This window comes from Mustela putorius, unplaced genomic scaffold, assembly GCF_011764305.1.
Source record: "Mustela putorius furo isolate JIRA1106 unplaced genomic scaffold, ASM1176430v1.1 tig00003871_pilon_pilon_pilon, whole genome shotgun sequence".
NCBI classification, from domain to species: domain Eukaryota; kingdom Metazoa; phylum Chordata; class Mammalia; order Carnivora; family Mustelidae; genus Mustela; species Mustela putorius.
Window position 1 is genome coordinate 10,028,323 of NW_025422023.1, and position 26,969 is coordinate 10,055,291.

The 26,969-nt window shown below is 39.9% G+C and overlaps 1 protein-coding gene across 5 annotated transcripts in view; it reads left to right on the plus strand.

Moving 5' to 3' along the window:
• Positions 1-26,969, plus strand: part of NFKB1 (nuclear factor kappa B subunit 1) — a 120,715-nt gene that overhangs the window by 64,509 nt on the left and 29,237 nt on the right. For all 5 annotated transcript variants that reach the window (XM_004748161.3, XM_004748162.3, XM_045067099.1 and 2 more), the window contains 6 exons: positions 3,814-3,962; positions 15,541-15,704; positions 17,531-17,689; positions 19,277-19,381; positions 21,735-21,826; positions 23,883-24,021. In XM_004748161.3, coding sequence (XP_004748218.2) covers positions 3,814-3,962; positions 15,541-15,704; positions 17,531-17,689; positions 19,277-19,381; positions 21,735-21,826; positions 23,883-24,021 — 808 coding nt within the window. The remainder of the gene's footprint in view (positions 1-3,813; positions 3,963-15,540; positions 15,705-17,530; positions 17,690-19,276; positions 19,382-21,734; positions 21,827-23,882; positions 24,022-26,969) is intronic.

Genomic DNA, 26,969 nt, shown 5'->3' on the forward strand with positions numbered 1-26,969 from the left:
TTTTAAGAACCAGTATGAACTTTGCCAGAGCATGACAGAATAACTTTGAATAAAAGGAGGTGATTTGAGTAAGTTTGGTATGATATGCGACACTAGGTTTCTGTTTTTTACTCAAAAAGTAGATCTAGGGGCACCTGGGTGGCTCAGTGGGTTAAAGCCTCTGCCTTCGGCTCAGGTCATGATCCCAGGGTCCTGGGATCGAGCCCCGCATCGGGCTCTCTGCTTAGTGGGGAGCCTGCTTCCTCCTCTCTCTCTGCCTGCCTGCCTCTCTGCCTACTTGTGATGTGTCAAATAAATAAATAAATCTTAAAAAAAAAAAAAAAAAAGTAGATCTAGCCTGTGGTCATCAGGACTGTTGCATCATAAAGCTCCCAGAAGAAAGGTTTAATTTCATCAAGGAAGCTGAGAAATCCTGAGCACCTCCAAGAATAATAGCTGTTACTATAATAACACAGTTTATTACTAGAAAATTAACAAAGCCCAATAAAATATGGCACTCTGGGGAAAAAACACAAAAACAAAAACTTAACCCTAGGAATAAAAGTGGCTTGAATTGGTCATTTATTCCAGCCCCTGCCTTTAGACAGGATTTTTAAAAAATCACCTCAGTGCAGTTGTAAGTCTCTAGATAGGGGAGTGCATTAAGTAATCAATAAGATGATAGTTAACACTGTATATTGCTCTTATTTACTGGGCAGCATTATAAAAACTTTAACATATTTGATTCTCGTACTGCAAGGCCCTATTTTTATCCCTATTGTATAGATGAAGAACTGAACACTGCCCAAGGGCACACAGCTAGTAAATGGTGGAACTATCTTCACACCTAGCTAGTCTGCCCCTGCACTAGGTGCTCTTACAGTGTCCCTTGGTGGCTGCTTACTCACATTTTCACCTTTGACTCCCTGGCTTTCACTGAAAGCTTAACTTGCATTTAAGCCCTTACCATTTAAGAGCCTGCTATATGTTCAGATTCTTTCAAAAATAACCCAGCCTTCCTGGCAGATGCAGTTGCTTTCTGTAAACTTCATTTTCAAGGGAACTACACTATTCAAAGAAGTAAGGAGGCTGAATAAAAATAACCAAATTCTCTGTAGAACATACGGATTTCTGGATCAGTGGCAAATAGCTCTCAGTCATGGAGGCATTCTCTGAAGTATGCCCTCCCCTAGGTTAGAATTCCATTGTCTTCATTGGCCGTACAACCTGAAAATAGTATCATTTTTTTTTCTGTCCCCACACTTCAGCTTTCTTCTTTCAGTCAGTATTTTGGAAAGTCCACAAAACCCAGGGGCCTCCCTGTCGTTGCCCTGTGGTTGGTGTAAAAACCAGATGATGCCATCCTGACCTAAAGTCTTTTAAATGGATCAAACTGCACATTAGTCACTGGCAAAGTTTTCAGGTCCTTTTACCTCAGAGACTACTCATTTCCTCATTCTTGCCACCCTTCAGTCATGAAGTAATAGCAAGAAAAAGATGTGAGTGCTATTTGAGGACGCCTCCTAGTCTATCCTTCAATTCTAGTGACTGATTCCTTCATAGTGGTGACATTGAAGAGCCCTGATATCCAAAGGGATTGGGCTCTAATCACTAGATTCCTTCTGATGTTCTGCTTAAGTGGAGGGCCTCCCTGATTTCACCCAAGTGAAGCATTTCATCATGCCTTACATGGTTGCATTCCTGTGCTCCGAGCACTTAGGATTGAAATTACATGTCTATTTAGTGCTTTTTACTGCCAAAGAAGTCCCTGTAGAATATGTCATCATAACAAAGGCTGATTTCACGTGTTGACACCAAGGCCCAGAACTGCATCAGCAACCCAGGGACTCTGCAGGGACAACAACCAATTTTGGAGCAAACCCAGAACTTTTCATTCCTTTGCCCTGAAGGGCAAAGGCTTTCTTCTGCCTGTTTTAAAAGGGAGAGCACTAAGTTCATAATTATTTTTATAGCCAGGAGGCTTTTTAAGCGCTATACCTGTTCTAGAGATGATTTGTGCTTTGAGGTGTCAGTCAACACTGATTTAATCCTCAGCGTTCTGTGTGATGTGCTTGCTCTGCAAGGTCGGCAGGCCACTTCCTAGAAAGGCCTTTGCTTTGGGAAGGAGTATTAGAAGGTTTGAAAGCAACTTTGGCAGCAGCTCTGGACCAAAGTTCAGGCAAAGAGGCGCTAGTGTTTCCAGGGAAGCTATACTGTTGATGAGAGACGATTCTGTCCTTTGCTCAGGGCGGGAAACATCTCTCCCCAGAACGCTCTGCCAGACAATCCCAGCTCTGATCAACTTCTCCTCAACTCTTGCAGTGAGAGATTGGATTGGAGAAAAAATCCATACTGAAAAAATCCTCACAAAACCCTGCCTCAATGGAATATGAATCCATTTGATGATACTTAGAGGGGAAGCAGACTGATTGAAGGGGATTCTGTCTTTTTTCCAAGAAATCTTATTGGCGAGTGTAGATTCTTCCTCAAGTTAATGTCAGAAAGACTTCCATCAAGGATTCGTTGCTAGATGGGATACCTGTCTACTTTTTTTTCCTTCCGAGCTAGGGACTGCTTGTGCAGATCAAAATATTTCTAATGATTGTATAGTTAGGAGATCCTGAATTTAGTTCACTCACTTCCTCAAAAAGAGACAAGAAGAGCTAAGGAAATAGGATGACCACCTCTTTCCAGTGTTAGCCCTGAAAGCCATGGAAACCCCCTCCATCCCAGGCAAGCCAGGATGGCTGATTGCCCTTTAAGGAAATATAGTGCATTTTCAATAGTTTGGTTGAATTTATCACAGAATTCTGACTTACAGGATTCAGGAAAGTAAAAATAAGGCCATTGGGTTTTCTGTTAGTACAAGTTTAGTATTGGGGCTTTCTCAAGGGAGGAATCTATGGTCTGCTGTAGGAGGCTGGGGGACCAACTAGAGGAGAAAGGGGGTCCAGGCTGTCTTTGCTTTAAAATGCCATTATCTCCATGCTACTTCCTTTTTAGGGCTCCTATCAACATTTTAAAGGTTTAACAGTTTAAAAGATAAATTACCTTAGTATATGTGCTGCCGAAGTGAGCACAAGATAAATTACCTTAAACAGAAAAAATCCAGTTTGACAAAACAAGAGCTAAACAGGTGTCAGATCTAAGGATTTGCCTATAGGGAGTGCACTTACTTGAAACTTACTGTGACCTGGACATGTGTAACTCACTTATCAGAGCTCATAGCAGAGAGTGCTCTTGAAGGCTGCAGTGTCCTGACACATCACCACAGACCAAGTCCATGGGCTTGGGTATCCATGGCCAACCTTCAGAGCCAAGTCCCTGGCAAGATTCTGTGTCCTGCCTAATCTCATGGCAGAGACTTGAGGTTACACTGCTTCTGCTCCTCTCTCTCTTTCCCTTGATTTCCATCAGTCCATCAACCCCACTTCCCTTCTCATGGCTCTTTTACCCAGCATTCATTCATGACCAAAAGTTGTGACGAGGGTACAGATGAAAACGTGTTCTCAGCTAGTTGGAAGGGGGCTGCTTCGTGGCTACACAGCATCCTCTGAGATGTGCCATTCCAACTTGAACAACACACACATTATAAGTGGCCTGCTTCCTGGAATATATCCTCCCTACACAAAACAACCAGCATTAGCATTTTACTTTATTTCCATCCTGTCATTTGTTCATCACATATTTTTTTTTAATGGAACTGTGGTCATATATGTACAGGTATTCCAAATTTCGTATCATACTTTTTACAACTACTGCTTTGTCATAGACGTTTTTCCATGTCGCTGTATAGTCAGATGTACTAACTCTCTAAATGTGCTTCTTACATAGATCTGCAACTATGTGGGACCTGCAAAGGTTATTGTTCAGTTGGTCACAAATGGGAAAAACATCCACCTGCACGCACACAGCCTGGTGGGAAAACACTGTGAGGATGGGATCTGCACTGTAACTGCTGGACCCAAGGACATGGTGGTCGGGTAAGTGAGGGCATATGACACTGTGAAAGGCAGGAGCGGAGGCAACATGGCACCGGGGGACTTGGACTGAAGGTATCCTTTTCATTCGGAACCTTCCCAAGATGCTCAAAGATGGTTTTATACTCTTGATGATGCTTTAAATGAATTATTGAGTCTGGATTTATAGGATGTACATTTATAGGATGAAAAAGATAGATAAATATTGTTTCAGTTCTCTGCTATTTAGAAAGTGTGCACAGATAAGAAGCCCAGGAATGCAAATTAGTTTTGGCATTCATCAGACTTGAAATTTAAATATAAAGGGACGTATTCATGTAAGAGACAGACAGAACAATTTTAAATGAATGAGTTATTATAAAAGATGTTCAGCCCAAAAGGAGTAAGAAAGTTTAATTTTATTTGATTCTTAAGAATATCTTTCTAGGGTTTCCTAATACTGGTTTAAACAGTTAATGATAAAATCCCAGTTAATCTAGACTATGCGCTCAAAAGAGAGGAATTGTTTAAATCAACTGTAATTAAGTTGATGGTAGCATTTCAGGCTTTGAATTCTGATCAGGTCTTAAGTTGGTTGATATTGGGGAGGTTGAACTTTCATGTTCCTAGGTATTTCTTTGTTTGACTGTGAAAATATTCAAGTGTGAAAAACCTAGAGAGAAAGCTTTCTTTTAAGTCACTAAAATCTGATTCTTTTGATGTTAGAAAAAAAAGCTTCTCGATTGGAGGAAGAAGCTTAAATTGATTTTAAAAATTCAGTTGTGCTTTATATGAACTTGTTTCAACATTCTCTTAAACGACTAGCCTGTTTCCTGTTGAATGTCACAGTGTTGGAATACTCTTACGGTTCCTGACTGACCTGTGAGAGCTTTGAGATGCAGGGTAATTGTCAGAGTTTCAGACTAATTGATCACTTAGTGTTTCTGCGGATTTATCCCAGTAGGCTGCTGTCAGTTTGAAGTGTTGGTCCTGTTTAATCTGTGTGATAATCATATCCTTTAGAGGAAATTATAGGTGAAGTTCCTTACTAATAACATTTGTTACTATAAAACTGCCAGTATGTTGTCTATAATTTGGTGTTTCTGTGGCTTGGCTTCGTAATCTTCTAGGATTTTAGAAGGAACTAATGGTTATTTGGTTTGAGACCTACAGCAGGAATAGAAGTAAGTTCCCTGTTTCTGAGGAAAGAAAGGAAATCCTTTACTCTCTTGCAGGGGGTTTCTGTCGCTGGGAGAACTCATTCACTCAGCAAACATTCTGAGCACCTACACTCCCAAGTTTGATCATTAAGATGTCTCCTCATAGCGCTGTGGGATTTTTGTGACCCTATACAACTTCACCAAGAAATTCAGTCAAGAGGATGCCACATGATAGTTACAGCAGACTCAGTAGACTTTCTTGTTAAGAGTGTTCTGTGAGGGGCGCCCGGATAGCTCAGTGGGTTAAAGTCTCTGCCTTCAGCCCGGGTCATGATCCCAGGGTCCTGGGATTGAGCCTTGGGATCGAGCCCAGGGATCGAGTCCCGGAATCGAGCCCGCATTGGGCTCTCTGCTCCCTGCTGCCTCTGCTCTCTGCCTGCCTCTCTGCCTACTTGTGATCTCTGTCTGTCAAGTAAATAAATAAAATCTTTAAAAAAAAAAAGAGTGTTCTATGAAACACTGGTACTCCCTTTATAATTGATTTTTAATTGAGAAACTTTTGCCTACAGTCTTTTCTAAAATATAATATTTCCTTCATGATTTGTCTCTCTTATTTATTTACATTTTTTTTTTTAAGTTTCCAATGTCAGAGCCTGTTGTATTTTAGTAGAGAATATGCTAGTAGTCTGGAAACCAGAATTCTCTTCATTTCTGTCACTCTCAACAGTAGGGTTAGGGTGTAATCTGTATGACTTCTTGAGCCCTTTAAATCCTTCCCTTATAAAATATGAGTGTTGGGCTACAGAATTTATCTCCAGGCCCTTTACCTCTCAAAACTTCTAGACTGAGCTAACTTTAGCTAATATTATGAAACATGAGCTGACTTGCAACATGTATTTATGGAATGCCATCGATTACTGTTATTCAGTTCTAACTTGTAGGTAAGAATATGACCTAGAGAAATTTAGGAAGATAGCCAGAGTGACTCCGCAGACTTGTCAATACTAGAAATGGAACCAGGAAATCTCTCCAATAATACTTCTTAGGCTAAGAGTATATATTCATGAGTAGGGCACCAATCCAACATATCAAAAAGAATATGTAAAAAATAACTCAGGGGAGATAAATGACTTTTAAGTTATCAAAGCCAGAAGGGAGATGGGGGAGGGTGAAATAGGTAACGGGGATTGAGAGTACACGTATCTTGATGAGCACTGAGTAATATATGGGACTGCTGATTCACTATATTGTACACCTGAAACTAACATAACACTGTATGTGAACTACACTGGAATTAAAATTTTTAAAAAACAAAAGCAAATTAAAACAAATAAATTATCAAAGCCAAAGACATATTTATCTTTGGGGTTCTTTTAGTTTCTATATTCAAAGACATTTTGTTATCTAGATTAAAATATTCATGTTTTAGATAACTTGAGTCACAACTGTAGGTTTGAGTGCTAACATTTTGCCTTTAAAAATTTCTTTTTATTTAGCTTTAGTTTTTTTCACATTTTATTTTGTACTCATTTGTTCAGTTAGCTTTTAGTGCTTGTCCTCATAAAAATAATTTTAGTTCGGTATTTTATTTTTGGCCTTGAATATCAACAGTTAGTTTCAACAACATTTTAGTTCTCTGAATTTTCAATCAATGGAAACTATCTGTTACCTGACTTTGCTTTAAGGCGCCTTCCTCACCAGTGATCACCACACCCTCTGTTTCCTGGCAGCCCTGCTTTAGAGAGATTTGAAGGCTTTTTTTTTTTTTAAACTACTATTTACTACATGTACCAATTGGTAAGCACTAGTAGTGGTTATATAAGTACAAAAGAGAAGCAAGGTCTCCCTCAGTGAGCTAGTGCAAACCTATTAAAGTGGTGGTTTTGTAGGTCTAAAAACAATTGATTATTGGCAGTTTTATAATGTTAACCCCAAATACACAGAGAAGATGCTGGTTGGAGAAAATGAACAAAGTATGGACTGAGATTGGAAGTGTCCAACTTCAAAATTAGGGTGTAGATTGGGAGTCAGGATGCTTTTGAATCTTGTGTCAGCTATAAAGTCAATGTTTGCGTCTTGAGAGGAAGAAAAGCCAGTTAGAGGGGCCCCATTAAAATCCCAAACTAGGGGCGCCTGGGTGGCTCAGTGGGTTAAAACCTCTGCCTTTGGCTCAGGTCATGATCTCGGGGTCCTGGGATAGAGCCCCGCATGGGGCTCTCTGCTCAGCAGGGAGCCTGCTTCCTCCTCTGTCTCTGCCTGCCTCTCTGCCTACTTGTGATCTCTGTCTGTCAAATAAAATCTTTTAAAAATTAATTAATCAATTAATTAATTAATTAAAATCCCAAACTAATGACACGGGGGTTTGAACCTACCCAGAGGGCAGCAGTAGTTCCCAGATGATAGCGATGATGATGACGATGATGATGATGATGGAAACATCTGGAACAGTGTAGAGGACTTCAAACCTGCCAGCTAATTAAAGTCACCTTTGGTCACTTTATAAAAATACTGAGGCAGGCCCTCCTCTCAGAGGTTCTGATCTCTTTGGTCTTGCAGAGCATAGAGCAGTGGTTCTCAAACTGTAGGTGCTTTGGGATCTCCTAGAGGATTTGCTGAGTCCTACCCTCAAGAGTTTCTGATTCCGTAGGGTTTCAAAATTTGCATTTTAATAAGTTTTCGGGAATCACTGATGCTCCTGGTCTAGAGACTACACTTTGCAAACTACTGTAGAGACTACGGCACGTTGAGTAAGACACAAGATTTTAGACCCAGCCCTCTTTCATTAGCTGTGATAGCCATCTTCTAAGAACCACAATTAAGGTATAGAATAGTTCCATTGTCCCCCAAATCCTTTGTGCCTCTACCTCCCACTCCAGGCCCTGGCAACTCCGGATGGGTTTTCTACCCCTACAGTTCTGCCTTTTCCAGAATGACATAGAGGTGGAATCCGGCAATACATATATAGCCTTTTTGAGTCTGGCTTCATTCACTTAGTGTAATGCATTTGCAATTCCTCCTGCTTCTTGTGTGTACCAGCAGCGTCCTCCTTTTCATTCCGAAGTGGTATCGCACCCCACTGATGTACATCACAGTTAGTTAGTCCGCCTGTTGAAGAACCTTTAGTTTCTTTCCCGTTTTGACAGAGCCACTTTTTGTGTGAACGTAAGTTTTTGTTTCTTTGGTCTTAGGTAAATACTGAAGAGTGGAATTGTAGGGATGGATCCTAAGGGTCCATTTGTTTTGATAAGAGATTGCCTAATTGTTTTCCAAAGTGGCCGTACCATCTTGCATTCCCACGTGTTAGCATTTATGATCCTTGGGGCACCTGGGTGGCTCAGTGGGTTAAGCCTCTGAGCCCCACATTGGGCTCCCTGCTCAGAGGGGAGCCTGCTTCCCACCCACCCCCCACCTGCCTCTCTGCCTACTTGTGATCTCTCTCTCTGTGTCAAATAAATAAATAAAACCTTTAAAAACAAACAAAAAAAAACCCATTTATGATCCTCAGTTTTCTCGGTTGCATGTGCTGTTAGTAGTAATGCCTGCTCTTGTTTTCTTTTACATTTTACTCTAGAAATCTTCAAACATACTCAAAAATAGAAGAAAACCACAATGAGCCCTTACCGTACTCATCACCCAGCTTTGACAATTAATTACATCTTGGTTTAAATATACCCCTGCCTAGATAGCTTTCATGTATTGATATGAGTTCCATTCTGTTAGGAGAATACTTGGTATGATTTCAGTCCTCTTATTAAATTTATTGAGATTTGTTTGATGGATTACAATATGGTATGCTTGGTAAATGTTCCTTGCGCACTTAAAAAGAATGCTTAGTCTAATTGAGTTGAATGCATATTCTATAAACGTCAATTAGGTCAGGTTGTTTGATAGTGTTGTTCAAGTCTTCTCTATCCTTACTGACTTTCTCCCTACTTGTTCTCTCAGTTGTTAAGAGAGAGGTGTTGAAATCTCTGATATTTATAGATATATCTATTTCTTCTTCCAGTTTATAAAATTTTGTTTCTTGTATTGTGTGAAGCTCTTTTTTTTTTTTTTAAAGATTTTATTTATTTAGAGAGACAGAGAGAGAAGGAGAGGGAGAAGCAGGCTTCCCTCTGAGCATGGAGCCTGATGCAGGCCTCGATCCCTCGATGTTGGGATCATGACCCAAGCCAAAAGCAGATGCTTAACAACTGAGCCACCCAGGTGACCCTCCTGAAGCTCTTTTATTAGATACATAAACATTCAGGATTCTTACGTCTGCTTAATGAACTGATCCTTTTATGGTTATGAGATGACCCTCTTTTATCCCTTGTACTAGTTTTTTGCTCAAAAATCTACTGTGGCTGATACTAATATATAGCCATTTCACCTTTTTTTAAAAACGATTTTCTTTATTTATGCAGGAAAGAGAAAGCACGGGGGTAGGGGGTGCCCACTGAGCAGGGAGTTCACCTTGGGGCCCCATCCCAGGACCCCAGGATCATAACCTGAGCCAAAGGTCGATGCTTATCCAACTGAGCCACCCAGGCACCCCTCAGCTTTCTGCTCATTAATGTTAGTGTGGAACATTTTTTGGCCCATCCTCTTAGTTTTAACCTATTTGTGTCTTTATATTCAGAGTAAATATGCATTGCATATAGTTAGGTCTTATTTTTTTTTCTAATTGACACTGTCTGCCTCTTAATTGAGGTCTTTATATAATCTCTATTTAATCTGATTACTAATAGGGCTGTGTTTCACTCTCCCATCTTGCTCTTTGTTTTCTGCTTATCACATCTGATTTTTGATCCTTTTATCATCTTTTTTCTGTCTTCTTTTAGATTAATTATTTGCTATGATTTTAATCTTCTATTTTGGTTTATAACCACTTTATAGTTTTTAGAAGTTGTTTTACAGCTTGCTATATACTATACATCTTTAACTTATCGTAGTCTACCTTTACTTAACGTTATACTTCTTCGTAGATGGTATATGAACAGTACTTCCATTTCTCGTCTCTCAGCCCATGGCTATTGTGTACTCTGTTTTACACCTACAAGATGTGGTAATTACCACAATGTACTATTTTTTTAATTTTTGCTTTAAATTCTCAATTACCTTTTTTTTTATTAATTTCATAGATAGAATTTAGTGATTCATCTGTTGCGTATAACACCCAGTGCTCATTACGTCAAGTGCCCTCCTTAATGCCCATCACCCAAATACCCCATCCCCCACCCAGCTTACCTCCAGCAACCCTCAGTTTGTTCTCTGTAGTTCAGCTACTCTTATGGTTTGCTTCCCTCTCAGTTTTCATCTTATTTTTTTCCTTCCCATCCCCTATGTTCATCTATTTTGTTTCTTAAATTTCACCTATGGAGAAATCATATGGTATTTGTCTTTGACTAACTTATTTCACTTAGCATAATACACTGTAGCTCTATCCACATCGTTGCAAATGGCAAGATTTCATTCTTTTTGGTGGCTGAGTAATATTCCACTATATAAATATATGCTGCATCTTCTTTATCCATTCATCTGTCCATGGACATTTGGGCTCTTTCCATACTTTGGTTATTGTGGACATTGCTGCTATAAACATCAGAGTGCACTATTTTTGTATCCTTCGGATAAATACCTAGTAGTGCAGTTGCTGGGTCGTATGGTAGCTTTATTTTTAACTTTGTGAGGAAACTCCATACTGTTTTCCAGAATGGCTGAACGCTCAATTATATTTTAAAAGAAATTTTAAATAAGGAAAAAAAGTATTTATATTTAACCACGTATTTATCATTTGTAGTGCTCTTCATTCTGTTTCATAGCTCTAGATTTCTGTCTGGTAGCATTTTCTTCTGCCTGAAGCCCTTCCTTTCTTTTTTTTTCTATTGCTGGTCTGCTGCTGATAAATTCTTCAGTTGCCATACATCTTTAAACTCTTCATTTTGTCTCTGTTTTAGAAAGATATTTTTGAAGAGTATAGAATTCCAGGTTGACAATGTTCTTTCACATTCTTAAAATATGCTGCCCTCAGGGCCTTTTGGCTTGCCTTGTTTCCAGCAAGAGGTCTGCCCTCATTCTGATATTTTGTTCCTCTTCATGTAGTGTGTCATTTTTTTCTCTATCAATAGCTTTTCAGATTTTCTCTTCATTAATTTTCATTTCTCTTCACTAGTTTGAAGCAATTTTATTATGGGCTTAGCATAGTTTTCTTCATTTTTTTGTGCTTCAGAGTTGATTAAGATTTTTAGATTTCTGGGGTTAGAGGTTTTTATTTTTTAAAGATTTTATTTATTTATTTGACAGAGAGAGATCACAAGTAGGCAGAGAAGAGGCGGGGGGACGGGGAAGCAGGCTTCCTGCTGAGCAGAGAGCCCGATGCGGAAGGCAGAGGCTTAACCCACTGAGCTACCCAGGCACCTCTGGGTTTAGAGTTTTATAATTGAATTTTTAAATGTGTCAGCCATTATTTTTTCAAAATATTTTGTCCATCCACTTATCTTTTCCCTCTTCTTCTTCTTTTTTTTTTTTTTAAGATTTTATTTGTTTATTTGACAGACAAAGATCACAAATAGGCAGAGAGGCAGGCAGAGAGAGAGGAGGAAGCAGGCCTCCAGCTGAGAGAGAGCCCGATGCAGGGCTCGATCCCAGGACCTGGGATCATGACCCGAGCCGAAGGCAGAGGCTTTAACCCACTGAGCCATTCAGGCGCCCCTTCCCTCTTCTTCTGAAATACCAATTACCTGTGTGTTTTGCTGTTCAAAATTGTCCAGAGCTCACTGGTGATCTGTTATTTTTATTTGTTCTTCTTCCTGTGTTTCATTTTGAATTGTTCTATTACTATGTCCTCAAGTTCACTAATCCTTTTATTCTATAGTGTCTAACATATTCTTAATTCCATCTAGTGTATTTTTCTTTTCAGCCATTGCAGTTTTCATCTCTGTAGGTTTGTTTGACATCTCTTTAATATCTTGCAAATGTTCCTTAACATATTAAAGCTTTTTATCTTCTTAACCATATGGAATATATCTATAATAGCTATTTCAGTGTAGAGGTCTACAAATTTTTTGTTCTGTCTCATTTCTGGATATGTTTCTATGATCGATTGTTATCCTCATTATAAGCAGTATTTTCCTGTGTCTTTATTTCTTTTTCTTTTTCTTTTTCTCTGTCTTTGCATGCCTGATAATTTGTGATTGAATGGCAGGCATTTTGAATTTTAGATTGCTGCATGCTGGCTTTTTTTTTTTTTTTTTTTTTTGTATGCCTTTAAATACTTTTGAACATTGGGATGAAATTAAATTTGGGAACAGTTTGATCCTTTCTAGACTTATTTCTAAGATTTGTTAGGGAAGCCAGGTCAACCTTCCATCTGGGGTTAATTTGACACCATTACTAAGCCAATACCTTTCTGAATATTCATCCTGATGATTCATGTATTACAAGATTTCCTGAACTAGTCCAGCCCCACTGTGCTCCAAGAAACATTTTGCCTGCTCCTTTCTGGTGTTTTGTACCCCGCCACCCCGGCCCTACCCCAAGTCTCAGTTGTTTCCTCACACCCATGCTCTGATCATTACTTTGCTGAAGACTCAAGGCGGGGTCACATTGTACATCCCTGAGTATCACTCTGTATGTGGTTCTTTCTTCTCTGGTTCTCTGCCTGTGACTTGCAGCCTCTTTAGCCTCCTCAGATTTTTAACTCTGTCTCCAAAACTCAGGGAGATTACCGGGTCCTGTTTAGGTCTCCCTTCCTAGACTTCAGCCCGGAAACTTCAGGCATTAACCCAGCATTATTGTAGGAATCAGCTTAGTTGTTTTTCTTAAGGATCCCTATCCTGTGCTGCCTGTTATCCCGTGTTAGAAAACCATTTTCCATGTGTTTTATGTTACTTAAGGTGAAAGGTTCAATATTGTCCCTGTTACTTCCATCATTATCTGAAACAGAAGATTAGCTTCTGTATTATTCCATTTATTACCAGAGTAAATAAATTATTCACATAAGGATGATGCCCTTTTCATAGGGATTAGGTAAATAATATACATGAAAATCACTTTCTGTATGGTAAAGGGTAAAGAGTTACATAGGTGTTTGTCACTGTCACTACCTATACATAGGTAGTTGTGGATGATCTACATCAGAGTACAGCCTGAAAGGCCAAAAGATGGTGTTGTTTCTAATAAACTGTCTATGCTTCCATACATATCGATACGTCATGTTTCATATTTTTCTGTGCTGTGTGAATTCATGCATTCGTGTATTCAAGATTTATTAGACACCCATATGTCAAGCAGTGTTCTTTTTTAAAAGATTTTATTTATTTACTTGACAGAGAGAGACACGGCGAGAGAGGGAACATGAGCATGGGGAGTAAGGGAGGGAGAAGCAGGCTTCTGGTGGAGCAGGGAGCCTTATGTGGGGCTCGATCCCAGGACCCTGTGTTCATGACTTGAGCCGAGGGCAGATGCTTAATGACTGAGCCACCCAGGTGCCCCAATCAAGCACTGTTCTAAGCACTGGACTTCTTTGCCATCAGGAGCTTATATTCTGAGTTGGTCTGTTTTTTTCTGTGTGCCTCAGCTATTCTATTTTTTTTTCTTTTAGTATAGTTGACACACAATGTTACATTAGTTTCAGGTGCACAACATAGTGATTTGCCAGATTTATACATCGTGCTAGTTCATGTCCTTTTTCTGTCACTCTCCGGACATGTTTCTCGTTGCGCCTCTGGGCCTCTGTCCGAACGCTCATCTCATTCTGCCTTCACCGCCTATATTTTCTTCTTCTAGTTCATCTTGTCTTCTTCCCACACTATCTTAGACTTTGTTTCATCTAGTCCAGTTGTCATAATATTTGTCTTCTGTTACTAATCTTTCCTCCTGGGTAAAAGCCAGAACCAAATGAAAGTCTTTGCAAAAGCATACAAGGCTTTAAAAGATCTGTGTGCCCACTTATCTCTTTGACCTTTTCACTTACCACTCATGTCTTGTGGATTTTCCTCCAGTAACTTTGGCCTCCTTGCCATTGTTGCCTTTTGAAAACATCAGGTCCGGTCCTATCTCAGGGACTCGGCTTCTCCCTTTTCAAATACTGTTATTTCAAATACTTGGTATTCCTTTTCAAACACTGTTCTTCCATTTAGCCACGTCTTTTCCCTCACATTCTTCGAGTCTTTGCTCATTGTCATCTTTTCAGTGAGGCTTTTTCTGGCTCCTCCCTCTTTTAAAACATCGTGTCTTCTACTATTACCTTTCTTTTTCTCCATTCCTACCTTATTTTTCTTGGTAACACTAATTACCCTCTTAATTGTACTGTAAAATCTCTTGTTTCTTCTCTTTGGTTACACTAACATATAAATTCTACGAAGGAAGGGATTCCCGGGTGCTGACAGGACACCTGGACACTGCCTGGCACTAATAAGTAGCTGAGGGGTGCCTGCTGGTTCAGTGGGTTAAACCTCTGCTTTCAAGCTCAGTTCATGATCCCAGGGTCCTGGGATCGAGCCCCGCATCAGGCTCTCTGCTCAGCAGGGAGCCTGCTTCCTCCCCTCTCTCTGCCTGCCTCTCTGCCTACTTGTGATCTGTCTCTCTGTCAAATAAGTAAATAAATAAGATCTTTTTAAAAAAATAAGGAGCTGAATAAGTATTTGTTGAACAAATGGGTCTCCTCCTTGGCAAAGTACTTTTTTGTTTGTTGTACTATGTTTCTTGAATATACTTTTTTGTTTCATGTACTTTAAAAAATGAAGAGCTGAAGTAATTTATGCTTTTTCTTTAAAATCCCTTAACTTGTTTTATTTAGCTTATTAACATATTTTGCCCAAGAGGTATGTAGGCTTCACGAAATAAAAGGTTCTCTATCCTGAATACATGTAGCATTAGATGGCATTCTAGTGGTAATAAATAATTCCAGCCTTAGAGATAACCCAAGAGGAGATGAGACTCCATTATAGACTTTAAAGCCCAACCAGAAACCCAGGGATGATCCAAAAGAAAAAAAAAAAAATCCTTCCAAATATAGGATTCCTCTATTCTTCAAAAAAATGAGATAAGTTAGTACTATATTCAGAATTTTTTTTTTAATTTAAAGAGTTCTCCTAGAAAATACTTCAGAGTGAATCTAGGTGAAGCTTTCTTAATAAGACATACATATTTGTGTATTCACTCCCTGGAGTGTTATTTGAAAGCCTAATAAACCCTGAAAACCAACAAATTTTATAAAGTTTGCCACAGGCCCATTTGGCAGCAAGACCCACTCTGACCTGATGTGTAGTCTTTATGATCCCATTTGGTGAGTCTACTTCATACGTCTCACCATGGACATAGTAACATGTTTGATTATAGTGTGGGCTCCAGCGACTGAGGGCCCGTGTATTTTTTTTAAAAGCCACTTTGCTAGAGTAAACCTAGACTCTTGTCATTGACAGCCTAACTTTTGGTGGTGGATGTTGCTTTTTCACCAGCTTTGCGAACCTGGGTATACTTCATGTGACAAAGAAGAAAGTATTTGAAACACTGGAAGCACGAATGACAGAGGCATGTACAAAGGGCTACAACCCTGGACTTTTGGTGCATCCTGATCTTGCCTATTTGCAAGCGGAAGGCGGAGGAGACCGGCAGCTCACAGGTGAGTGTCGCTCTGCCAGCCTGTGCTTTGAGATCAGGCTCTCCATTGCTTGTGTGTAAACTGGGTGCTCCTCGGTCTACCCCAAGTTTCTCCTTCTCCCAAACTGTCCCTTGAGCTGCTACCACACTTTCTCTGCTCAGAAACCTTTGATGGCATCCCACTCTTTCCTAGAATAAAGTCTATACCTCCACGGCCTGGTATAGAAAGCCCTCAGTCTGGCCCCAGTCACCTTTCCAGCTTTATCTCCAGTCCCTCCATGCACTCCTCTCTCCCCGTCACAGCTCCCTGAACACCTGATGCAGATTCATAGTTTTTTATGTGTTTTCCACGACTTAAAACACCACTCCCTGCCCTTTTCAGCCTGTCAAAACCAGTGTACAAGACAACACTCAGTTCCTTTGTTTTAGTTTTCTCTGTTTTACCTCCCCGGGCTCACCTTATTAGAAGGAATCTCTTCGGGCTCTTCAGGCACATCATAAACTATGCTCTTTCTTGTAAAAATGCTATGATTTTATGTTTCCTTATTTTTACTTACACTTTTTCTTTCCACCCCAATCCTGTCCTACCACATGTGCCGTTTCTGCTGTCACACGTTGTCCATTGTCTGGTCATCCTGTCATCCTCTGTTACTCAGGTGACCCAAAACCATCGCTGTTTTTCCACTCAACGCATTCCGATGTCCAGACTAGAAGCCTTCACGTCACCTTTGAATGAATCCTCCTTGTTGCCTGCACTGCGTCTCCAGCCTGTGGCCCTGCTCCCCTCTGCTCTTTCTAGCGCTCCGCTCCTCACTCCATTTTTCTTGCTTTGCTTCTCCCCATCCCCACCTCTGAAGCAGTGTACACCTCAGGCAGATGGATCTTGCAAAAGCCTACGCCTCACCACTATTCAGTATCTCCCCTCTCGCTGTCTATAAGATCCAAATGCAGTAAGCTGGCCTTTTAGGCCTTTCAAGAGCTGGTCCCTGCTGAATTTCCAGTGTTCTTTCCCAGGACCGCCCCCCACCCTTTGTGTCAAACTGAATTATTCCATAGAAACACCATGATTCTCACTTCCTTGCCTCGGCACATTCTTTCTATTCTTGCTGCTCCCTCTTCCTGGAATGACTTTATTTACTCTCTGCATAAGTTCAAGTTGTACCATCCCTTCACGACTGAGAAAATATGTCTCTTCTGCTCCAGAGCCTCTGGATTCTCCCCGACTTTGAAATTCCCTATCTCTTTAACTGTAGCACTTTCACAGTATTCTCCACTTGAATTATCACCTTTTATGATACTATAACTTAAATGCAAGCAGGCAAGGAAGGAGTCAAATGCAGTTGAGTCATTCAGTTTCTCCAGAAGCATTTTTGGGGTACCTCCCATGTGCCAGGCTCTGTGCTAGGCACTGTGGAATGAACATAGTCCCTGTGCTCAGGGAGCTTTCAGAAGACTTAATTTTCACATTTCACAGTACAACTCACGCATAATAAGTTTATTGCATTCTATGGCTTCACACCTTTTGTGCCTTTAACTGTCACTGTAGGGAGAAAAAGGAGAAATCAGGGGAAGATAAGAAAGGAGAGAGGCAGTTGAGTTCACGGAGGACAGTTTTCACTATCATCCAGAGAAAATGCAGGTCTTCTTTTGATGCCTTTAATTTGGATGACATAAATGAGACAAATTTTTTGAAAATTGTATTAGCAATACAAACAATTTCAAAAGAAAAAAATAGATTTTTGTTTTCAATTCATGGTCTTTATTTGAGCTTTATAAAAACATCCTATCTAAAGTGTTCTGGCTTTACTCTTTCCCTGGGCATGAATGCGCTGTGCTGTGTGGTCCTAGATCGGGAAAAGGAGATCATCCGCCAGGCAGCCCTTCAGCAGACGAAGGAGATGGACCTCAGCGTGGTGCGGCTCATGTTTACAGCTTTTCTTCCAGATAGCACCGGCAGCTTCACGAGGCGCCTGGAACCCGTGGTGTCAGACGCCATCTATGACAGCAGTGAGTCCTTGACTTCTGCCGGGAGGCAGCTTGGTGTAGTGTCAAGTGCAGACTTTTAACCCAGGCCTGGCAGTTACTGACTAGCTCAGAATCCCAGGGCAAGTAACTTAATCACTTGGAGCCTCACATTTATCATCTACAAAATTGGAATACTAAAATCTAGCTTGAAACGTTGATGTCTAGATTCAAAGTGAATGCTACAAGGTGAGCAATAAATATGGTTCTCCTTCCTCCAATGTGCATGCTAGACTTTTATATGCCATTTGAGGATGGCAGATCTCTTATTATTTATGAATTCCTTGCCATGAGGATATATTGTTGATGCTCCTAAAAATAACCCTCAATATTTTCTGTTGAGGCTCTAAAGAGGTGTTAATTAAAACAATCCTTGCTCTTATCCGTCTACATTCTTGCATGTTCTAGCTTTTATCAAGAAAAGAACTTCAAGTTAACTGAATGAGTAGTCTAGACAGTATGTGACTTCAAAATTCTATTTCAGTCTGTAGTTCCTAGAACTTTTTAAAAGAGTTTTACAATGGTCTTCAGCCTTTACCCTGCAGATTTCTTATTTGGTATGCATGGGATTTATTAAACAAATTGTAGAAGGCTGCAAGTGTGGTACCTAGGCTCACTGAAAGTTTATCAAGTTTGGTCTAAGTAGAAAACTCCATGCCCCAAGTACGACAACTGACCGATTTCTCTAATTTAAACAAGTTTGAAAGGAAGTGAAAGAGTTATAAAATGATGTAGACTTATATACTAAAGATCACCTTAAAATGCAGCTGTGGGAAGGGGAAAAAAAAAAAAGGAAGCTTTATACTATTACCACAAGCAACTTTTGCCCCTAACCACACAGAATTCTAATTTAGTCTGGGGAAAAGAATTTTAACCTCTCCATTTTTCTCTTCTGTAAAATAAGAATTTATAAGCAGTTTAAGAAAACTGTGCTTTTTTCTAGATTTTTAAGACTTTTGTAAAAGTATATCAGTATTATGGAAATAATTGAAGGTCTTGACTTATACAAAATTCCACAAATCCGTTGGCTCAGTACTTCCCTGAAACATCAGAAAAGATCTTTCTCTTTCTGTATGAATCTTTCTTAATGTGTTTGGGAGAAGCAAATATTGTTCCTTTCTGCTTCGTGTGTTTGGGTAGTAATGAATGATCCATGCTCAAGAGGTGAGGACTTCCAAGGACTTCCAAAAGCTTTTGTATTTGTGTCCTTGTTGAAACAATATAAATGAAAGCATCTATTTTTTTTCTTTTTTTATAAACATATAATATATTTTTATCCCCAGGGGTACAGGTCTGTGAATCGCCAGGTTTACACACTTCACAGCACTCACCATAGCACATACCTCTATTTTTTTTTAAATGAAAGTATAATTAACATACAGTATTATATTGCTTTCACACATACAACATATTGATTTGACAGTTTTATACATGACTTAATGCTGACCACTCCTGATAAATTATTTTAACTTTCTTTGGTTAATGTGTGCTAAAGGCAGGGTTCCCTCTAAGAGACTGGCTTCTAAAGCTGAGGATAAAGCATGATGTTTGTTGTTTCTCTCCTGTGGACAGAGGCCCCCAATGCGTCCAACTTGAAAATTGTAAGAATGGACAGGACAGCTGGTTGTGTAACTGGAGGAGAAGAAATTTATCTTCTCTGTGACAAGGTTCAGAAAGGTAAATATAAGCTCTGATTTCAAAATGTGAAATGTAATTCTGGGTGTGTCTGTGAGTCACCTTTTAGCAGCAAATCCAGTATATGCCTCTTCTGCCATGGAACTCCTTCAGAAAATGTACACATTTTGCCTCTTCCAAATTTGTTGTTCTTTTTAAAAAAATTTTATTTATTTATTTGACAGAAGGATAGAGAGAGAGCTCAAGTAGGCAGAATGGCAGGCAGAGGGAGAAGGAGAAGCAGGCTCCCCACTGAGCAGAGAGCCTGACTCGGGGCTTGATCCCAGAACCCTGAGATCATGACCTGAGCCAAAGACAGAGACTTAACCCACTGAGCCACCCAGGTGCCCCTATAGTGTAAAATCATTAATTTAGTTTCTTTTGTAAGACTTCATTGCTGAGAGAGCTTCTCCAAAACGTTCATGTGACACTGATGTCAATTGTGAAAAAGAGAATAAGGACTATAGGGAAATTCTCAAAGCATATTTCTCATAATTTCCACTTTCAGGAAAGGTTCTTGGCATTGACCTTTCATTAGTCATGGTACAAGATTTATAAAGGAGCAAAAGCTGAAGGAGATTGTGTTATTTTCTCCAACAACTCATTTTTAAAATACAGTGATAGAGAGTATGGTATGATAACGATCTACTCGCTACAAATTGACGAGCAATTTCCAAGTGAGGAGTGCATACCTAAAAATACAGCTCTTAAACAGAAGAATGATGGCTTTGAAGACCTGAGATTTAAAGGTCAGAAAAAAATACAATCTAATTTTAAGGTAAACATATATGTATCTTTATTCAAAAAACAACTTGTACTTCCTCTGCATATCCTGGTGTCCACCTCTTTTTAACCCATTCAATCCGGGTGATATGTACACATTCAATGAGTAAACACAATCTGAGTTCCTTTATTTATAAATGCAATTCTTAATCATTATCATCACATTGGAATGACTTATTAAGAGAAGTCTTGTAGGGGCACCTGGGTGGCTTAGTGGGTTGAGCCGCTGCCTTCAGCTCAGGTCATGATCTCGAGTTCCCGGGATCGAGTCCCGCATCAGGCTCTCTGCTCAGCAGGGAGCCTGCTTCCTCATCTCTCTCTCTGCCTGCCTCTCTGCCTACTTGTGATCTCTCTCTGTCAAAAAAAATAAATAAAATCTTAAAAAAAAAAAGAGAGAGAAGTCTTGCACCTGGCTTAAAGAGTCTGAATAACTAGGTCCTGTTTAGTCCTACCTGAAGGCAAAGGAATTGACCAGGAGATAATGAGCTGTTTTATCCAATCCTAATATTTCTAAAATTCTATTTAAATAGAAATATGAACTTAGTTTTCATAAATCAGTAGTGCAGTTCTTTCTATAAAATGGGAAGTAAAGCCAAGGAGATGCCAGTCTGAGTTATATTGTCATATTTCTGCAGAAGTAGAACCAATGACACAAGTGTGAAATTTAGGCATTCCTATTTCATCCAAAGGTACTTGACCAATATGATTTTTTTTAAGATTTTTTTTTTAATTTGAGAGAGAGAGAGCATGAGAGGGGAGAAGGTCAGAGGGAGAAGCAGACTCCCTGTGGAGCTGGGAGCCCCATGCAGGACTCGATCCCGGGACTCTGGGATCATGACCTGAGCAGAAGACAGTCGCTTAACCAACTGAGCTACCCAGGTGCCCCCAATATGATATTTTTAACAACTTCTCCATATGGACTGACAAAGTATCACAAGGAAGCAGCGGAGCAGAATGTTTATGAGCCTGGAGGCTGTGTTCAAATTCTGCTTCTCCACTTACTAGCTATTCAATCTTGGATAAGTCACTTAATCTCTCTGAACTCCAATTTCTCTTCCACAAAATGGGATTTTAATAGTCCACTTGCATCACAGAGTTGTTGTGAGGATGAAATCAGTTCATGTATACACATAAATCCCTTAAAATAGTGTTACCATATAGTATAATTTATAGAAGTTAAATATTATTTATAGATCTGTACGGAGTTTGAACCACCCTTTGGGATTCTGATATTCTTTGATATCCTTTGTGTTTCTCAGAAATGAATTGGGTTAGTGATGGAGAAGTGGGAAAGTCAAAGACTGGTTAAGAGTAAAGTCAGATCGAATAGGTAAATCTAGTGTTCTCTCATTATAAATGAAACTCAGCGTCCATTACTGTGGTAACTAATAAAAAAAATGCATTGATTTGTGAAAATTTTGAATGATTCAAAAGTCTTTCATATTAATTACTTTTTTAAAAGTTTAAACACATAATAGGTAGAATATTGAACCAGCTGCATTTTCCAGCATGCTTACAAATATTACTACTCTATGTGAAATTATACTTCTGTGTAATATGTGACTGTTTGCAGATGACATCCAGATTCGATTTTATGAAGAGGAGGAAAATGGTGGGATCTGGGAAGGATTTGGAGATTTTTCCCCCACAGATGTTCATAGACAAGTAAGTGGATGATGATGATGGTCATGACCATTTTACATTTTCTGTCTTGTTGAAATTCAGTACTTAATTTCCATGTATGAAATAAGAAAAATCGTAAATACTTATTTAACTTTCATAAAAGAATACTATTTTTAACACTCTTGCACATCTTCCAGAAAAGTTATCTACCATAGAATTATGAGCAAGGCCTTAGACTACTGGCTCTGAGACCTTGTCATGACATTTCATTTGGGTGTCTGGTCACCTACCCATTAAGGCAATGGCCCTCAGGTCCTTTAGGGGAAATATTTTAAGTAATCGTATTAATCTGTTCAGACTGACATAACAAAGTACCATCGACTGGGTGTATTAAGCAACAGAAATTTATTTCATCATGGTTCTGAAGGCTAGAAGTCCCAGATCAAGGCCTAACAGGGATGGTTCCTGGTGAGAGCTCTCTCCTCCTGGCCTGCAGACAGCCACCTTCTGGCTATGTCCTCTCATGGAAGAGAGAAGAGAAGTAGCTCTCTGGTGTCTCTTCCTATAAGAACCCTAATCCTATCCTGTCACAGTTCTACCCTCATGACCTCATTTAACTTTATTTACTTCCATAAAAGCCCTTTCTCCAAATATAGCCACACTAGGCGTTAGGGCTTCAACATGGAATTTTGAAGGGACAGTCATCTGCTATAGTATTCCACCTGAGTAATTATGGCGAGACCTGTTAAAGAGATATTGTAATGGAAAGTGTCGAAAGGAAGAGTCTTCTACTTAAGGCTGATATCATCATGATAAGTCAGGAGTTCCCAGTGACAAGTGAGTATATAACTAAGAGAAATGCTGTTTCGTATCTTAATCACTCTCAATGATTGAGAAATACTGTTTTCACCCCCCAAAACTGGAAACAATCTAAAATATCCATCAAGAAGTGGCCAGTTAAAGGAATTATGGTGGATCTGTATGAGGGAATATTATGCAGTTATTAAAGAGAATGAATAGTTGATGAACTAATATGGAAAAATCTCGAAAGTACAACATTAAAAAATATTTTAAGATACAGGACAAAGTGCATATAAAAAAGATTCGGTCATGATCTCGGGGTCCTGAGATCAAGCCCCACATCAGGCTCTCTGCTCAGCAGGGAGCCTGCTTCCCCTCTCTCTGCCTGCCTCTCTGCCTACTAGTGATCTCTCTCTCTCTGACAAATAAATATTAAAATTTTTTTTAAAAAGGATTACCTGTTTCAAAATGCTTTAAAAAAAATAGATCGTTCATGTTTGCATAAGCATAAGGAAATTCTGGAAGCGTACCCAAGGAATGAATAACATCACCGTGGTTCCCTCTGGGGGCAGGCTCACAGTAGGAATTGCTTAGATTGGAGCTCCAGAGGCGTATGCAGGTGTGTTCAGACATGGGGTATGCCCCTCTGTACCTCTCCATATTTTACAAAGACTCGATCCCTATGAATACATTACATAGTCAAAAAAAAAAAAATCAAACAAGAAACTGTAAAAATGCCAAACTATTGTGGCACTAGCAGAAATTAGTGAGGAGGCTAGCTGAGAGGTGTCACAGAATGCCCTCAAAGCCTAGCGCATTGGCCATCCTCACTTGGAAATACATGTCTCTCTTGCAGAATTTAGCTTCCTCTCCTCATTGGCCAACCTACAGGCTGATTGTAGTACCCCGTTCTTCACTCTCTCTTTCCACATCCAGTGTTTCTGATATTGCTGTAAATAATTTTGGAGCATGTTAAGGCTGACTTAGAAGAGAAGGAGGAGTATATGATGTATTTTACTCACACGATTATTTAACTACTGGAAGACATTTGAAATGTTAAACAAATGAAAAGAAAGGTTGGCAAAACATTAGCATAATCTTGTATTTCAGTTTTACTGTGTCAATTTAATGATAATGTATGGGCATAGAATTCTGAGTTTGTAACTTTCTCTAGAATGCCTTCTTTTTTAGTATACTGTGTCTAGACATTGGGCATAAAGAATATGTTTAATGAGTAGCATTTCCAGGAAAAAAAAATACAGGCCTCCCCCAACATTTGGATCTTTGTATCCTACAGTTTGCCATCGTCTTCAAAACCCCAAAGTATAAAGATGTCAACATCACAAAACCAGCTTCCGTGTTTGTCCAACTTCGGAGGAAATCTGATTTGGAAACTAGCGAACCCAAACCTTTTCTCTACTACCCTGAAATCAAAGGTAACTCGGTTGCTTACACTCTTGTGCTGTTTCCCATAAAAGGACAAAGCTGATCAGAAAAGACCAGTTGGCTGCTTCCTTTGAATGGCTTCGAGGAGTTGGCCCCCAGACCAATGGTATTGATTTTTAGAGGAGGGAAGTAATATCCTATTTTGGGGATCATGGAATTAAGTCCAGCCTTTCAAAACAGTGTTACTTTTACCAAGCTTATGTGAGATTTAGACATTTGAGAATTAGCCCTTGAATCTGAGAATCTGCCATTTATTTGAGACTCTTTGGGTTTGGACGGTTAAGGCGGCTGTTCAGGAGAATCAAACGCTGTATCAACTGGCCTCAGACGGTAGAACGGGAGACTCAGCCACCATGCAGTGCAGATCCATAAAAATGAATAAAGCACCCTTCTTGTCCTCACAAAAGACACCCCAAGAAGGGGAGAGAATAATCTTACATAGTTACAATGAGAATTATGATTTTGATAAGCTCCCACAGGGAGGCATCCAAAAACACTTTGAGGATTCTGAGGACCCTTGTTTCGAAAGAAGCCACCAAGAAGTAGGCTTCTTGGGGTGCTTGGGTGGCTCAGTGGGTTAAAGCCTTTGCCTTCGGCTCAGGTCATGATCTCAGGATCCTGGGATCGGGCCCCGTATTGGGCTCTCTGCTCAGCGGGGAGCCTGCTTCCTCCTGTCTCTCTACCTGCTTCTCTGTGATCTCCATCTGTCAAATAAATAAATAAAATCTTAAAAAAAAAAAATTAAAAAAAAGAAGAAGAAGTAGGCTTCTTCAAGGTTTTTTCACTTGGGGTGTATTTCAGTAATTGGGTGAGAAACAGGGAACGTAAGGGTTTCCTAGGCTTAAGAAACTTGAGGAGCTGAACAATTAGTGTTTGTTCAGAAAGAAGTGAGAGCCTTGTGAGCACCAAGATGAACCACTGAAGACCAAGGCAGGTAAGGAAGTCCAGAGCCAAGCACAGAAGTGCTCTGATGGGTAGCTGAAGAATTCTGATTGATTCTGGAGAGGGGAATGATGAGGCCTACTGAGATTTGGATTGATGACTCTGACTTCCTTATGTGGACACTGAGGAGACTATGTGAGCAGCAGACAAGGAGCCTGAAGAGTAATGCAAGAGTCCAGGTGAGAAAAGGTGAGGTTCATGAAGGTCATAGTGCAAAGATTGAAAGAAGGTAGTGTCAAGAAGACCCAGATGCTGGTTGGGCTAGGAGGTGAAGGAAAAATTCAGGAGTCCTAGATGGTTCTAGGAATCCCAGCCATGTTACATGGTTGAGCTGATGAAAGAATCAAGAGAGCAAAAGTAGGTTTGAGTGGGCAAAGAGGGAGCTCAGTTTCAAACATGTCACATTGGTTTCTCTGGCAAATCCCTAATAAGCCATCAAAAGGCAAGACTGGAACTCCAGAAGGCAGGGTGGGAAATTTAGCATTGAGAATCTTCTCAGAATGAGTGTGACAAGCCCCTCAGTGGAATAATTGCTCAAAGATCCTTCTTAACCTAGAGTCCACTGATCCCCAAAGGGTCCAAAAATAGAAATGGACTTTAGTTAATTAGCTTTTTTATATAATCCTATTTTGTATTTTACATATTAATAACTAAGATTCTAAGAAGAGATCCGTGGGCTTCACAAGACTGTAAAAAGGGGTCATGGCACAAAGAAAGTCAGAAACCCCTGGGTTAGAGGGAAGTGAGACCATAGGGGGAGGTCAATGAAATGATCATCACAGGGCATGTCTTGACTGACGTCAGAAGCCACAAAGGTGCCATATTGTTGACACACAGGGATGTTGGATCCTGTGACAGCCATATGTGATGTGGGATCCTTGAAAAGGGCTTCTTTTCCTAGGATTCATGTTGTGGCAGGAGCATTTAGAAGATGATTCCATGGGTTCTCATTTCTTTTTCAGAAGTTGTGACCTGTCCACCACTGAGTCCAATTTTTAGTGCATTCCATTACTGTGGTGTGAAGGCATTGTCAGCAGAAGAGCTTTTTCCCCCCCTCCACGTATAATTTCATGCAAAATCCCAGTACATACAGGCTGAAAAATCCCAGTACTGACAGGCTCTGGTTAAAGTGGAAGTAGGGAGCCGACCCACTTGGCCTTCCTTAGAAGCCCACCTCCCCTTATTTCTTGACCCAGCAATAGCCTGAGGTCTCCCAAATGCTTTAGGCTGCATAAAGATGAAAATCACTGCTTCCAATTAAACACACTTATTTAATAGACACAGAAGAGAAATATGGCTAATCTGGGGGGACTTTCTGAGGGAAAAAAAATAGATTTCTTCTCCTAAAATACATCTTCACATAATGTCTGTTCTTTCCGACACAGAGAATTACTTTTAAAAAAATACTCAGATTACCTACACATGTATGAGCCTAGAAACATTCAAAGCTAAGCTTGGTTTCTAGGCCACCTGTCTACCTTTTGCAGTGGTATCTGTTCATCAAAAGAGTAAGGGACAGCTGGGACATGTTCAGACATTCATTCATAATATCAGATGCTGGGGTTAGAGAATGGGGTCTTCTAAAAGTTCAAAATCCCCACCTATATGCTTCAAGCACTTCCAGACTGCCACTGACTAAAAGCTCCATGTAATACAAACAAATAAGAAGAACCATCTGGGGGTGTCTGGGTGGCTCAATGGGTTAAAGCCTCTGCCTTCAGCTCAGGTCATGATCCCAGGGTTCTGGGATCGAGCCCCACATCCGGCTCTCTGCTCTGTGGGGAGCCTGCTTCCTCCTCTCTCTCTCTCTGCCTGCCTCTCTGCCTACTTGTGATCTCTGTCTGTCAAATAAATAAATAAAATCTTGGAAAAAAAAAAAAAAACCATCTGGAAAAATAAGGGCAGTTGAGCTCCACAGAAAGAATGACCAAACATACTGTGATCAAGTCGTGTGAGATTAGAACTATTTCATTGAAGGTAAAAAATTACCTTAGTC